This window comes from Primulina huaijiensis, chromosome 4, assembly GCF_012295235.1.
Source record: "Primulina huaijiensis isolate GDHJ02 chromosome 4, ASM1229523v2, whole genome shotgun sequence".
Taxonomy (NCBI): Eukaryota; Viridiplantae; Streptophyta; class Magnoliopsida; order Lamiales; family Gesneriaceae; genus Primulina; species Primulina huaijiensis.
In genome coordinates, this window is record NC_133309.1 from 1,986,190 (window position 1) to 2,001,889 (window position 15,700).

General features: G+C 34.9%; 2 protein-coding genes across 2 annotated transcripts; one reads left to right on the forward strand and one right to left on the reverse strand.

The window, feature by feature from the left end:
• The first annotated feature begins 183 nt into the window (after positions 1-183).
• Positions 184-6,582, forward strand: LOC140975173 (cellulose synthase A catalytic subunit 6 [UDP-forming]-like). Its single transcript, XM_073438742.1, has 14 exons — positions 184-520; positions 1,008-1,203; positions 1,512-1,720; positions 1,822-1,924; positions 2,014-2,164; positions 2,458-2,724; positions 3,025-3,370; positions 3,541-3,678; positions 3,769-3,894; positions 3,969-4,181; positions 4,260-4,533; positions 4,643-4,839; positions 4,936-5,286; positions 5,911-6,582. Exons 1-14 carry the CDS (start codon positions 443-445, stop codon positions 6,490-6,492), a joined length of 3,231 nt encoding a protein of 1,076 aa, XP_073294843.1. The 5' UTR covers positions 184-442; the 3' UTR covers positions 6,493-6,582.
• Positions 6,583-10,548: 3,966 nt separating this feature from the next.
• On the reverse strand, positions 10,549-14,746 carry LOC140975172 (protein LIKE COV 2-like). The gene is made up of 7 exons (XM_073438741.1): positions 14,523-14,746; positions 13,551-13,603; positions 13,350-13,459; positions 12,874-13,041; positions 11,602-11,699; positions 11,378-11,504; positions 10,549-10,954 (listed from the first exon to the last, which is right to left on the reverse strand). Exons 1-7 carry the CDS (start codon positions 14,661-14,663, stop codon positions 10,854-10,856), a joined length of 798 nt encoding a protein of 265 aa, XP_073294842.1. The 5' UTR covers positions 14,664-14,746; the 3' UTR covers positions 10,549-10,853.
• Between the last annotated feature and the right edge of the window lie 954 nt (positions 14,747-15,700).

The following is a 15,700-nucleotide window of genomic DNA, read 5'->3' on the forward strand; positions in this document are numbered from 1 at the left end:
AAATAATTCTCTTAAAAGAATAAATTTTCACCCAATTTTGTCTTTGTCGATCTCTTCTTCAACCCCCGTGGCAAATGATTCTCTGATCCACACACTACAGCTTTTCCCCAGCTCACCACAAGGAGAGACCCTTTTGTTTTTTTTATCATTGTCGGGGTTTTTCTCTCAAGAGAAGAATANCAAACCCACATTTCTTTTGGCCAAATGCATTGATATTTTGTTTTCTTTAGTGTGTGTTGACGTTTCATTTTCACTGGATTGTTTAATCGGAGGGGCTTTGATCTTTTCTTTTTCTTTTTTTTTTTCTCTCTTTATTTGATGTCTGAAAATGGGCTTTCATTGATATTGCGTAATTGTAGACGTCTCTTTTGTTTGTCGATTTTAAAAGAGGTGCTGTGATAGTGTGTGTGAGGGGAAGAGGAGTGCTTTTTTATTTGTTGGGATGGCCACAGGAAGGCTTGTGGCTGGTTCACACAACAGGAATGAATTTGTACTTATCAATGCTGATGAAATTGGAAAGGTGAGTGCCTGAGAATTGTGTAATCGTTTTGGTATTTTGTTGAAATTTGGCTCTTTTTAAGTGTTTGTGATTAAATATCTGTTTCATCACTTTGGTCCACTTCAGTTTATGTGTTTTTGAGGGGTGAAGAAAGTTCTGCTTTAGCCTTGATATCTCTGTGTTCTTGCCATTTTGGTGTGTGGAAGCTCAGATCTTCCGAATTTCTTGAAAATTTTGCAGTTTGATGATGGAAACCTGCATCATTTCCACTTGTATTTTTCCCCTAAAAAGATTGCCATTATTTTCGTTAATCTTGATACAGTTTCTGCAATATCTAAATGACTTGCTTTCTTGACTGGGTTTTCTTTACTTTTTCATTTTTTGTTTCTGTTCAACTTTTCTTGATTCAAGACCTCTTTAATCTCCCATTATTGTGCTTCAAACTGAGTTTCATTAACTGTAAATTTTGAAATTTCTTGACATGATGCCGTAATTGTTCTAATTTCAGGTGACTTCCGTGAAAGAATTGACCGGACAGAAATGTCAGATTTGTGGAGATGAGATTGAATTTACTGTGGATGGGGAACCTTTTGTTGCCTGCAATGAATGTGCTTTCCCTGTTTGTAGACCTTGCTATGAATACGAAAGAAGGGAAGGTAACCAAGCTTGTCCTCAGTGCAGAACCCGATACAAGCGCATTAAAGGTAATTAATTCTTGTTATTTACTAGTTTTTCTTTAGTAACTCTCAAATATTACTGCTTTATAGAATTCAGTTGACTGACCATGAGACGTAATTTAATGCATTGATGAAACTGGTTTTTTAGAGGGGGTGATCTCTGTCTTACTTAATTTAGATCTATTATTTTTGTCGCTTATTACAATCCAAATCTTTTAAAAAATACATCTTATGCGGGTACTAACATATGATGGCGAGGGAAATAGTTGCTCCCAACTAGTCTGTTTGGTTGCTTTTGGCTATAGTTTAATTCATAAGCAACTTCAAATTTTCAGGGAGTCCGAGAGTTGATGGAGATGAAGATGAAGATGAATTTGATGATTTGGAGAATGAATTTGAAAGGAAAGATCCTTTGCAATTTCCGGGATCTGGAATTTATGGTCGCAATAACATCGGCCGGAGTGCTTCCGGAATTACCGATTCTTCAGACACGCACCCTTCTCATGTTAACTCCGAAATCCCTCTGCTTACTTATGGTCAAGAGGTATTTGGGCCTCAACAGCTTTTGTAGAGCATTTGTTTTCCTGTATTTGTTAATGTTGTTTTGGTTTGCAAATCTTTCTAAAATATCGAGTCTTGATGTAGGATGATACCATTTCGGCTGATAAACATGCTCTAATTATCCCTTCCTTTATGGGTCATGAAAGGCGAGTTCATCCAATGCCCTTTACAGATTCTTCCATGTCCTGTAAGTTCTTTAAGCTCAACAGTGTGTATGTTTGTAGTTATTTTTCTTCGTTAGAACTTAGGAGTGTTATTCCCCTATGGAAATTGCAGTGCAGCCACGACCCATGGATCCTAAGAAAGACTTAGCTGTATATGGCTATGGTACTATTGCTTGGAAGGAAAGAATGGAGGAGTGGAAGAAAAAGCAAAATGATAGACTTCAAATGGTTGAGCATCAAGGAGATGATCCTGGTTTACCCAAGTAGGTCCATTATTTCAGTTTCATTTTTCATACTTTGTAATTAGCAATACCACTTATGGCAACTTGGTGGTTTTGGTGGTTCAGCAAACTTTTTTTTCTTAGAAAATTACGTAGAATTTGAGTAATTATGACTTGTAACTTTTGTATCTATTCATTTGTTTGTTGGAATTTATGGTTAACTAGTGTGTAACCTTTTGCAATTCAAGGATGTAAAACTAATTTTATAGACTTTTATTTAATTATGTAGTTCTTTTTTAATAGTAGGGTACTAAATTCCCCGTCCCTATTTGCAGGATGGATGAAGGGAGGCAACCACTTTCTAGGAAGTTACCAATTTCTTCAAGCAAGATAAGCCCTTACAGAATAGTCATTGTGCTTCGAATGGCAATTCTTGGGTTGTTCTTTCACTACAGAATTCGCCACCCTGTTAATGATGCATATGGATTATGGCTGACATCGGTTATATGTGAGATATGGTTCGCGGTGTCATGGATATTCGATCAGTTTCCGAAATGGTTCCCAATTGAACGAGAAACTTACCTTGACAGACTATCTCTAAGGTATATTTGATCACTGTATTTTTCCTTTTGTTGTTTTACAATATTTGTAATTCATCCCTCTTATCTTGGGTTGATATGATTGAAGTTTTCGTAAGGTTTCTGCTTCATTTTCTATTTACAAAAGTAAAAAAGAACCGTTTGACTATTATATCCTGATACTAAACTGCTTCTAATTCTGTCAATAAAATCCTTGTAAATAAAGTGATCTTTTGAGCTAAATGCTTGTGTCCAAAATCGAGCTATATCTATATCTCATGCCTCTTATGATCTCAAGTTGGTATGATTGAAATTCTGTGTAAGGTATGAGAAAGAAGGAAAGCCCTCCGAGCTATCTTCTGTTGACATATTTGTGAGTACGGTGGATCCCTCAAAAGAGCCTCCACTAATTACTGCAAACACCGTTCTTTCCATACTTTCCGTGGATTATCCGATCGACAAGGTTACTTGCTACGTCTCAGATGATGGTGCTGCAATGCTCACTTTTGAAGCTCTTTCTGAAACATCTGAGTTTGCCCGAAAATGGGTCCCATTCTGCAAGAAATTCAGCATTGAACCCCGGGCTCCTGAATGGTACTTTGCTAAAAAAATTGACTATTTGAGAGACAAGGTTGAACCAACATTCGTGAGGGAACGTCGTGCAATGAAGGTGTTGTACTTTGTCCCTCTAGTTTTTGCAAATTACAATTTCCATCAAACATAACTGTATTTGGTTATAGTTACTCGAACACCAGCATAATCTAGCCATTCTTTGAGTAAGTCCTGTTTGGGGTTAAACCTCGATCACTGAAATAGTCTGCTGCAACTGTTATCTTGCAGAGAGAGTACGAAGAGTTTAAAGTTCGAATAAATGGATTGGTTGCAATGGCGCAGAAAGTTCCCGAGGATGGTTGGACGATGCAGGACGGAACTCCCTGGCCAGGAAATTTTGTCAGGGATCATCCTGGAATGATCCAGGTATTGTGAACATGCTCTTCATTTGTGTCCTGATAATCATAATAATGCAGATAAAATAAATTAGTTTGTGACCACCATTTTGTTTAATAGGTGTTTTTGGGTCAAAATGGCGTTCGGGATATTGAAGGGAATGAGCTGCCTCGTCTTGTATACGTTTCTCGTGAGAAAAGGCCAGGATTTGATCACCACAAAAAAGCCGGTGCTATGAATGCTTTGGTAACTCTCATTCTTCTTTAATACGAGTTCATGTAATTAGCTATTGAATTTATTTTTACTTTTTGTAATTTTAGATACGGGTCTCAGCTGTCATATCAAATGCACCATACCTACTTAACGTGGATTGCGATCACTATATAAATAACAGCAAGGCTCTTAGAGAAGCTATGTGTTTTATGATGGATCCTCAAGCTGGAAAGAAAATATGCTACGTCCAATTTCCTCAAAGATTCGATGGAATTGATCGGCATGATAGATATTCGAATCGCAACGTTGTCTTTTTTGATGTATGTATAGTCCTTTTCGGTGTTCATATTACAAGTTACGAATTTGTACGAGACTAATGCCATCCTGATTTCCAACAGATAAATATGAAAGGGCTTGATGGGATCCAAGGTCCAATTTACGTTGGAACTGGATGCGTCTTTCGAAGGCAAGCCCTTTATGGATATGATGCCCCTAAGAAGGCAAAACCTCCTGGAAAAACATGCAATTGTTGGCCAAAATGGTGTTGCTGCTGTTGTGGATCAAGAAAGAAGAATAAGAAAGGGAAATCAAAGGATAACAAGAAAAATATGAAGAGCAGGGAAGGTTCATCCCAGATTCATGCTCTCGAAAATATCGAGGAAGGAGTCAAAGGTGTGTAACAAAATACGAAAGCAAAGTATTGCACATATACGAAAACATACCTTTGAATCTAAGAATGTGAGCTTTCTTCTTCTTGTAATTGCATTCTTGTTTTCGGCAGGAATTGATGGTGAAAAATCAACCCTCATGCCCCAGGTGAAGTTAGAGAAAAAATTTGGACAATCACCGGTTTTCATAGCTTCAACACTTCTAGAAGAAGGTGGCATCCCCTCGGAGGCAACATCTGCATCACTCTTGAAAGAAGCTATTCACGTCATTAGTTGTGGCTATGAAGATAAAACAGAATGGGGAAGAGAGGTATGCATCCAGATCTTGGTTAAAGTTCTTTTGTTACTCCAAAGGGCCCACATATACGAGATTTTACATTAGAGTTCCTGCTAACTGTACAATCAGGTTGGATGGATTTACGGTTCTGTTACTGAAGATATCTTAACTGGTTTTAAGATGCACTGTCATGGTTGGAGATCTGTGTACTGCATACCCAAAAGACCTGCATTCAAAGGGTCGGCTCCAATCAATCTTTCGGATCGATTGCACCAAGTTCTTCGATGGGCTTTGGGATCGGTTGAAATTTTGTTGAGCAGACACTGTCCTATTTGGTATGGATACGGGTGTGGTCTAAAACCTCTCGAGAGATTTTCATATATAAACTCAGTCGTCTATCCATTGACATCCATTCCATTGATTGCTTATTGTACCTTACCAGCAGTTTGTCTCCTTACTGGAAAATTCATTGTCCCTGAGGTAAGACCCTATCAAGAGTTGAGCTCTGTTTTCAGACTGTTTACTGCTACGCCACCTTTTGGTTGTTTTTTTCGTTCAAACCTCATGACTGTTCTTAATGCAGTAACCTGTGATTAAGGGGGCAACCTCAAGATTTTGGTTGAAATGATACTCGAAATATTTTCCAGGACAAAAAGAACCTTTTTTTTTTCAAGAAAAAAAAAAATCATGTGATAGGACTAGAGCTATGCATGAACTTTATATCTTTTTTCTTATACACGAATTCCGTACAAAATTCATGTTTCTTATTTAGACAACAGAGGATCGAGTATCTACGATCATACCAAAAAATTTAGCCGGTGGTACAGCGAAAAGTGCTATAAATATTATTATCGGTATTATGTTTCGTCATGTGTTCAAAGAAAATGAATTGTAAGTTAGGGCAAATGTTTAGGGGCAACAATTACTCTCATTGTCTGCTGCTGTTATTTTGTACAACTATCAAAGTGCGGTGTTTGTGTTGTAAGTAGTTTCGTTGCCATGAACTATACAACAGCAGGCAGTCATTACTACAGTTGGAGAGTCCCATTTCTTTCTTGCTATACATGGCATTTTAGCTAAACATATTTCTTGTTTCATCAACAGATCAGCAACTATGCCAGCATAATTTTCATGGCGCTCTTTTTATCAATTGCTGTAACCAGTGTCCTAGAAATGCAATGGGGGCGTGTAGCAATCGATGACCTGTGGAGAAACGAGCAGTTTTGGGTAATCGGTGGCGTCTCATCCCATTTCTTTGCTCTAATCCAAGGGCTTCTCAAGGTCTTGGCCGGTGTAAACACTAACTTCACCGTCACATCCAAAGCAGCCGATGATGGAGATTTTTCCGAGCTTTACCTCTTCAAATGGACATCTTTGTTGATCCCTCCTCTGACACTAATGATCATCAACATCATCGGGGTCATAGTTGGGATTTCAGACGCCATTAGCAACGGTTATGAGTCATGGGGCCCACTATTCGGAAGACTTTTCTTCGCCATTTGGGTCATTCTCCATTTATACCCTTTCCTCAAAGGTTTTATGGGAAAACAAGACAGGGTTCCCACCATTATCGTGGTATGGTCTATTCTTCTTGCTTCTATATTCTCGTTATTGTGGGTACGAATCAACCCGTTCGTGTCGAGAGATGGGATCATTTTAGAAGTGTGCGGGTTGAACTGTGACTAGATACGTCGAAACATTTGGTTGTTTCGAGAGATTATACGTCGAAAAGTTACTTGGGAAACTCTTACAACGGATAGGTTTTGGTGTAAATTCGTCCAAGTACAGTGGAAAGGAGAAAGGTTTGAATAAGTACATGGAGGATGATTTGTTGTGTAGATAACAAAATATAAAGCACACAATTTATATTTTTTTTTATTGATTCTTTGGATAAGTTATGCTGTGATAACCCTAAAGAAAATAAAATTAGTTTTTTTTTTATACCTCAATGACCTTTGTGCAATGATTTATTATTTGAAAATTTGTGTTATTTAATTCTGGTTTTTATTCAGTAATAATACCAATATTTGTTGCAATAAAACAAGGGTCTTAATTTTTCTTTTGAATCCATGAATTTCAAAAATATTAAAATATATTTTTGTAATTTAGAGAAATAAGATCATAAAACAAAATTTATCTCGTAAGTCCATATTTACATTTTCATATAATATTTTATGTTAATTATGATATATTTCAAGTTCATACAATAAAATTATCATTTAAATTTATTATATTTTGTATTACTAATACATAAATAAGTATGATGAAAATTTAAAATTTGATTTATTATTCCATCATTAATTATAAAACTATACTCAAAATTCATGAATTTCAAATTCATATCACCAAATGTACCACGAGTTGAAATAATCAAAAGTTCATTTTCCCTCCTTATCCTTCAACTGGATATTTTTTTCTTTTGAGTGGCTTACTAACATCCTCATCTTCACTGCTTAAGAAAAACTTGAAAAAATTTACCCTTAAACGGATAACTGTAAGGATTTTATCCTAAGCACTGGCCATAGAGTTTCTCAGGCTGCGTATATTTACTTCCTCCTTCCCCATTCCATTGTGACCCCGTTCTAAGCCTTATTCATGGGCAGGGTATTTAGAGATAAATCTGACTCCTCTTCGAAACTTCTTGCAAAGATTAGCATTAGCCTTGGCTGGCTAAACCGTGAAAACCGGTTCTAAATGTACCATGAGTTGATATTATCAAAAACTTATTTTTCTTTTGGAAGTTTAATTTTTAAGTTGGTTATCGATATTGAAAAGCTTCATCCATTTATCAGTAAACCATTGGATTCCAATCCATTCCAATGGTTTTTTAGTAGTAAAATCAGAACATCAATAAAATCCGATCCCCTAGATAATTTCATTGCCTCTCTTCTCCAAGAAAAGATACTTTACGACTCGTGGTCCTTCTACCTCCTCTACGCAGCATAATTTCATTGCCTCTCTTCTCCAAGAAAAGATACTTTACGACTCGTGGTCCTTCTACCTCCTCTACGCAGCATTGCTCTGTCTTCACCATTGCCTCCGGTAGGAGTCTGGTCCGTGTAATAGTCACATTGTGGACTTGGACCAACTACTGGCCGTCGTCTCCTCTTCGGTCTTTAAAAGTATTTTAAAAGATATTTCTCTTAGAAAAAATACTAAATTTTCAATATATCGATATTATCGTATTGAAAAATATTGAATTTAAGTTAATATCGAAAAAATTCGATACGATAATAATATAAAATTTGAAAATTTCGATATATACCGAAATAACGAAACAATATATAAAAATTTTAAAATATATAATATTCGATATAAAACTGTATATTTCGACATCCTGTGGAAATAATAGATATCGAAATTTTCGATATACCCATTTTATACACATCTAGTACATCCGAATTCGATCCAATCAGTATTAAATAGGAGCGTCGTGGTACAATGATGTTATTATTTGGTGCGAGTGAATCCGATCCAATTGGGTCCGGTAAACTAATTTTGTTAATTATATGAATAAAAAGAAGGGAAAAAAAACAAACATTAGTTTGGATCGAAGATTGAATGTTTTAAGGCTCAAAATACATAAATGGAGTAATTTTTTCATTTTCCCCACGCAAAAATCAATTTAATTCAGGAGAAGTTGAATGTTAGAAAAAAAAAATTCACGAAAAGATTTTAAAAAAATTGAAAATTTCGAACAAGAGGATGAAGAAAACCTGGAATCAGAAATCTCGTGTGGAAAATTGCCGCTCACCGCACCGCCGGCGCTGTCGCCGGAAAATGCTGCGTCTGCAGATTTGGAGATTTTCATCATTTTAACGATTTTCTTGCGCCAATTAAAATTAAAACAAACGGAAAATTAGGAAACGAAAAGCAAAAGTGAGGGGCAAGATAAATGCAGGGAAATTGGAGAGGAGCCATTGCTCGACGGCGGAATCATAGCGGGACTGAAAGGAGGATTTTATAAAGAGTTTGCCCTAATTTCCCATAGTGGGCTTTATAAAATTTGTTTGGACCGGCCAAATGAACCGAATTTGTCCATGAACAACACTGCACCAAATGCTCCTTCAAATTGGAGCTGTGTGGTGTTCAGTGTAGTTTTGCGGGTGTTCAAAAAAATTTCAAACTAAATTATCATATGCAGTCGGTTATTATTTTTTTAAAAAAATTACGATTTTACATGTAAAATTAGTTTTATGGTTTTGATCGATTTCGAGATGTTGCGGTGGTTTGCGGGTTTTTGTTGTGAACGATCAAGTAAAATGTAAAATATTACAACATATATTTAAATTGATTCGAAAAATAGCGATAAATGATTTTTTAAATATAAAATATAGTTCAAATCATACAAAATAAAAATAAATAAAACAATATTCAATATCATAATATTTGTGGTAAAAAAAAAAAACTTTAACAAATACGACAATAATTTGAAGAATATGTAAGAAGAAGATAAGTTTTTTGAGGAAGAATTTTTGTTGAGAATAATTATTACTAAAAATATTTTACATTTGAAATTATATAATACAATTACTTAAATCAATAATATAAATTAATAAAATTTAAATGTAATATTTAATTAAGTAATTTTTAGAATAATATAGTGATTATAAATAACATAACAAGGAATATTCTTTTTAAAATTGAGTTTTAGAGTTGATAAGTTGGAAAAGAGTTTGATATTTGGTGCAAAATTGTGTTATTTTGAAGTTAAAATTGCACTAAAACAATGCAATGAGTTGGAGATGACATTATTTATCGACTACAGAGGAGAGTGGTCGACTTGACAATTCAGTCTGACCTATTATTTATTACGATAAACTCACCCAACGTATATATTAATAATAATATATTTATACTTTATGATATATTAAAAAGAATTCCCTAATATATAACATTAATTCACAATAAATTTGTTTTTTTGTTGCTAATTTATTATTAAAATGTTATGGTTTGGATGCAATTTTGATGATTAATTTTTTTTATTAGAATTAAAAACGTGTCTAATGCTTAACGAGTTTCAAAGTTCCAACAAGAATCGGGCCCGCCAGTCCAAAATTTTCTCGGCTAAACGTGTCTTGAAGGCCTCGCCCAACACTCAAGATGAACCTGAATGAGATCACTTCATGCCCTCACTGGATGGTGGGTGACAATAAAGGACATTCAGATGAGAAGCACAAAGTTTCCGAAATAAAAATTAAATTTTTGTCCAAAAAGATTAATACAGGTGGGTCCGGCCGCATGCGCATGTGTTTCACCGAGACGCAAACCTATATCTGGGTGGACAAAAGAAGCAGAACATGCCTTCCCAGCCTTAAACAAGCAATGGTCTGTATTGATGCGGTGTTGAATGAACAAGGAAGACCAATAATAGCGTTCATGAGCTTAGCAATGTGTTACAAAGCAAGCATGGTCCATATATTGTTCAAACTTGGAGTCCATACTTGTTAGGCATAAACTTCCACTCACATACTGACCAACTAAGCGTTAAATATCTGATGGAACAACGTACAACTCCTCCGGAACAACAAAAATGGTTGGCTAAACTGCTTGGATATGACTATGAGATGTGGATTATCAAGTGGACGACCTGGTTTTCCTTAAGTTGCACCCCTATCGACAACGGTTTCCGAAGGGCTTCAATATGTTATAATTCGTTCAAATTTATGCTAGAAAAATATAACAAAATATCCCAAGTATTATAAAATTTTTGGATTCATAGTGAAGTAAAATGTCACACTCTTTACAAATACAGAACACAAAACTAGGGAGTCAAGAGTAGACTTGCACATTTCATCATGTGACCGAACAACATACATGCTCTGGCTGTAGTATAACTTACAAGATTAAATAAATTAAAAAAGAACTCTAAATCAAATAAAAGCAATAGTTTTAGAACAAACCATCCACAAATGGTTACCCTGACTATGTAACTCATCATCTGCTATTTGGATTGCCAAGAGTACAAGTTTGAGGACGATCATGCCCAGAATGAAGCTATATTTGTCCTTGGATTTGAGTGTCTTCGCGCGTTATGTTCCAACCTACTACATCATCCTTTCAAGGCTAATCCGATCATTTTGACGAGGGATTCTTTCCATAGGAGAAATCACCTGAGGCATTGACATACCCACAGAAACAATAATCTCTGCCAAAAATGAGAGAGAAATAATCAGTAAAAACTCACAACTGGAACATGACCTTGATACTTGACAATAAATCAAAACAATAATACTGGAATTGATGTTATGTTCAGGTCGAGAAAATCATCATCCCCTATCCCACAAACACTAAATACCTCCCAATTAAGGTCCCAGGATTCTAAGTAATATAGTAGATAATATATTGAAGGTCGCTGTATTAGCATGCAGGACCGTCCTATCCTAAGTGCCTTTAGCCAAAATTCTTAATTCAAAGAACGTTTAAACAACTTATAAGAACAAATATGACAAAATCCTAGGAAAATCGTCCTGTACTTTCCATGTAAAAGGCTTACATTAAAAAAAGAATTCAGGCCAATCATCATATAAATGGAACCGTGGGTTACTCTCACGAATATTAAAATAAATACCTATCCCTTCTCTGATAGACAGATTGGGCCTAATAATCTCCTCAGAGTTCACTAGAAAGATGTCTCCAATGTATAAGTGATTTGTCGGCACATAAACGGAGCATAACTCTTCATCCCCATCATCTCTCTGCAATCAAATGAATCACATTCAATTCAATTGAAGTAACAACCAAGAAAATGGAATCCAGTTATGATCAGCACTGTCAGGTGTATATTGCATGCACCTGAAGAATCAGTGATGACGTAATAAAACCCAAAGCATATTCTCCAACCCGAGGATGACGGATTATGGCAACTTCCTTGAATGCAGTTGTGTTCTGATCTGACATTCAGAAACATATGTTTTATAAACATTCGATACATCATTGCATGAAGAACCGACTATACTTGTGGAACTTAGATATTGCAAACAAGTTGAGACAGTATAAACTTTAATGCCTGAACTCTGAAGGTCAAGATCATATAGATATTATTTTGTATTTTTGTCTAAAAAATCGAGATTGTGGTAATTTAATATACTATTTATCCAATACAAAATAATAAAGGTAATTATTGTCATACCAATATTATAAATTTTATTTTTTACATATGAAAGTTTTTTTTATCAATGATTATTATTTCTCTAAAACTTAATGCTGAAAGTTTTTAAAGAAATGCTTAAAATTGAATCGAGCTCGACTTAGCTAGCGGATCCACAAGACTTGCACTTTTATGGCGATCTAGAATGCAACAACAAAAAGACATTTTTGGAATCTCGTCTCTGTAACTATTGTGTTCGTGAACATAAACAAAATTTACCAAGCTTGATTAAGGAACAAAAAGTGCAAAACCAGAGGTCTATCCCAATAATGTCTGAGAACTTATAGTGAGAAGCAAAAAGAAAAGACAATTACACAAAACTAGGTTTGGCATGTACAGAATTATCATGTACTGAACTTCAAGCACCTACAGGTAGGCAAAATGAAAATCTCCCATTTGTAACAGTTTTTTTTTTTTTTTGAAGGACCCATTTGTAACAGTTCAACTACAGGTAAAAGGAAAATGACATGAAGGGAGCCAACACCTGACAGACTAATTGACTTAAGGAAGTTATCTTACAAAAGCAAATCACGAAATCAAAGAATGACCCTGATATCTAACCAAGATTAATACATTCTAGGCAGTGCGCACTTATTTAATGTGTTTCCTAACTGGTAAGGTAACAGTTCAAGATTCTCTCCTATGGTGGATTTGGTATAAAGTAAGTCGCCACAAATAACCCACATTACCAGTTTTTGAAACTAAGGCCGAAGTAGGAATAAATTGAAACGAGCAAGGAATGAATAATGAATAACTACTGAAAAATATCAGTGTATGTGACAAAAAGCAAATTACCAGAAACAAATATCTTTGTTTTCCAGAGTATGTTTCTTATAAATAATGCCTCGTGTAACCTCATTATATTTTATCAGCAACTAATATTTCACAAAAGTAAAAAAACAACATAGAACGGATACCTGGAGATATAGCACAACTAATTTGCTTTGAAGCTGAATACAAATGTTTTACAAACGGCATTCGCTTTATAAACCATTCTCCAATCAAGAAAACGGTTGCACCCAACCACGATGAAGCAAATATACCAACAAAAAAAATAAAGATTATTGATGTAATGAACCCGAGGCCTGCAACAGACAAATTTTAAATTAAAATAATTAGACCAAAATAAATCAGTCTTACAAACAAAATTTCCTGTAAATAAAAATGTGATTCCTGACTAAAAATACAGCAAAGCGAGATATGTATAAGATGCCATCTAATGGAATGTCTACTGAAAGGACCTGAGTTGACCTTGGCCTAAATAAATGTTCCGTTTCATTTATTTATAAATAAAAGAAAAACTTAAGCATTATTTTATCCATAATTTTGAATTTATGAAGCAAAAATTAAAAAGAGGAATATAGGATAGTAAGATCAGTATTTGATGGCTTACCAAATATTTCAATGCCGAGTCTTTCATAAATAGGACTGAAGAAACCATCAACAAACTGAATAAACCACCACGTGACAAAAAATGTAACAGCGACTGGAAAGAGAACGACACTGCAAGTTAAAAACAGCAGAAAAACTAAGTACACGAAAACATGATAAAGGACTGAAAAAAGAGTTCTTAAAATTCAAATAGTCCAAATACCATCCAGTCATAAACTTCTTCGAAACCCAACTCTGAAGAACAGCATAGCAAGCCTGATCAAGCACTTAAGTTAGATCCACATAATGTACTGATAAAATTAATGGTTGCAGCAAGATAAAGAGGGTTAAAATGCAAAAAAAAAAATGCTTTCCGAATAGAGGATCACTATTAGCATGAATTCTGTTTGCAATGAATAAATGACCCGTGAAGTGTTATCAAACAAATTATGAGGGATACGAGCATAACTAATTAACATATAAAAAGGAACTTAGATAATAAAGGAATGTTATGTGCTAGAAGACTAGAACTATCACCTATAATGGAAACTAGTTTTCACACATCTTCTAGGTGTAAGTACCACCAGTGAATTAAAAACCGAGGCCCTGCACTCTTGCTTTCATCCTCAGGCTCACAGAGAAAGGTTTCCCCAATATCCCACATCACCACGGTAATTTATCTTCATAAATTATCACTTGTTCAAGGGGAAACCATGCGTTTTTCTCAGAATATTTTTATAGATTGTGAGGGTTTATGAGATTTTTATCCTTAGAGGCATCAAAGCACACATCCTTGGTCAGAAACTTACGCAATTCATTCAATCCAAAGACGGCTTCTCTGAATTACTCTGTGTTAATAGTTACCATATCAGCAATTTGTCATCACTTCAACTACTACCTATGCGTATGGAGAAAAAAAGGAGATCCACTGACGCTACAACACGTGTTTATTACCTTAATCTTTACTCAACTCTGCTAATAAACCCAATTTTCGTTGACGATTTAAAAACGGTACGCCAAGAATCCGATGTAAACCTTACATCATATATGCTCAAAATTCCCGAAAAATCGAATAAGTAAAGCAACAAATACTCGCAGCCCATTTCACAAAATCTACAAATCTAATCACACCGAGCCATAAAACCACAAAAAGAAGCTGACAGATATAAACACGAGGTATTAAAAGTGCGCAGACCTTGCGAGTGGAGGAATTGTTGGGAGAATGAGAAGGGGATTTGAGGAGATCGTCTACGTCTTCGCTTTGACGCGTCGAATTCGTGGAGCTTGTCAATGCTACAGTTGACTCCTTCCGACTGCTGCTACTCTCTTCCGCCATCAATTTTCTCCACACTCCCGGCCGAAGACCTCCGAGAATTTCGAGATTTATGAGGAAAGTTACAGTCTTTTGCTAAACAATTATCGTTTAGCCACTCAGCATTTTAATAGCCTTCTAATAAATTAAATTTATTAGTGAAATAATTAAATTTATTAATTATCTAGAGTTACAAAACAGCATTACAAATCTTTATATTTGAAACGAGTCAACTCTACCGATATTCACAATAAAAAGTAATACTCTTAGTATAAATAGTAATACTTTTTCATGGATGATCAAATAAGAGATATATCTCAAAACATACGACCCGTGAGACCGTTTCATACAAATTTTTGTCAGTTATATATAACGTCCCATTAGATCATTCGATAAAAAATTATTATAAAAAAATTTATTAGTTTTTCGTGTTTCGAAATTTTGAGCACATATAAATAATAAAATTATAAAAATATATTTATTAATTTTTTGTGTTTCGAAATTTTGAGCACATATATTTTACTATTTTCAAATATTATATTAAATATATGATCTTTCGTATGTGTTTTCAGAATGTGTGTTCGACGTATGAAACTAATAATAATAGAGTTTTAGATATATAAAAATAAGATAATGGTAATACATAAATGCAATTGTATTTTCATTTGGTTTGTCTGGGTTTGACTTTTCAATTGTTATTTAGATTTTGATAATTATATTTTCAATTTTCTCTAATCATAATCTTGGTTTGAATTTTTAAATTTTTTTTATTTATTAGGTAATACGTCATTTATATACAATTAATGGAATGGGTGGATGTAATGGAAAAAAAATTAACGGATTCATTAGTATTAGCCAACTTGTAACGACCGTGGGCAGTAGGTTGGCCCAACATGAGATTCAACTCATGTTTGTACACCACTACTAGTAATGGACCGTAGGGTTGGTCCAACATGGGTCGCAGGCACTGGCGCTCATAAAATATTTCACCATTGGAAAGTGGTTTCTTTCGTCTCCCCAAAGCTTGAACACAGGACCTCCAGACTTAAGTAGCTCAATTG

Excerpts from the sequence above, each read along its gene's own strand:
- LOC140975173 (XM_073438742.1), top strand. The coding sequence starts at position 443 with ATGGCCACAGGAAGGCTTGTGGCTGGTTCACACAACAGGAATGAATTT. Across the intron at positions 3,371-3,540 it reads GGGAACGTCGTGCAATGAAG|AGAGAGTACGAAGAGTTTAA; the intron begins GTGTTGTACTTT and ends GTTATCTTGCAG. Across the intron at positions 4,534-4,642 it reads TATCGAGGAAGGAGTCAAAG|GAATTGATGGTGAAAAATCA; the intron begins GTGTGTAACAAA and ends TGTTTTCGGCAG.
- LOC140975172 (XM_073438741.1), bottom strand. The coding sequence starts at position 14,663 with ATGGCGGAAGAGAGTAGCAGCAGTCGGAAGGAGTCAACTGTAGCATTG. Across the intron at positions 13,604-14,522 it reads ACAATTCCTCCACTCGCAAG|GCTTGCTATGCTGTTCTTCA; the intron begins GTCTGCGCACTT and ends GTGCTTGATCAG. Across the intron at positions 10,955-11,377 it reads GTCTATCAGAGAAGGGATAG|AGATTATTGTTTCTGTGGGT; the intron begins GTATTTATTTTA and ends CATTTTTGGCAG.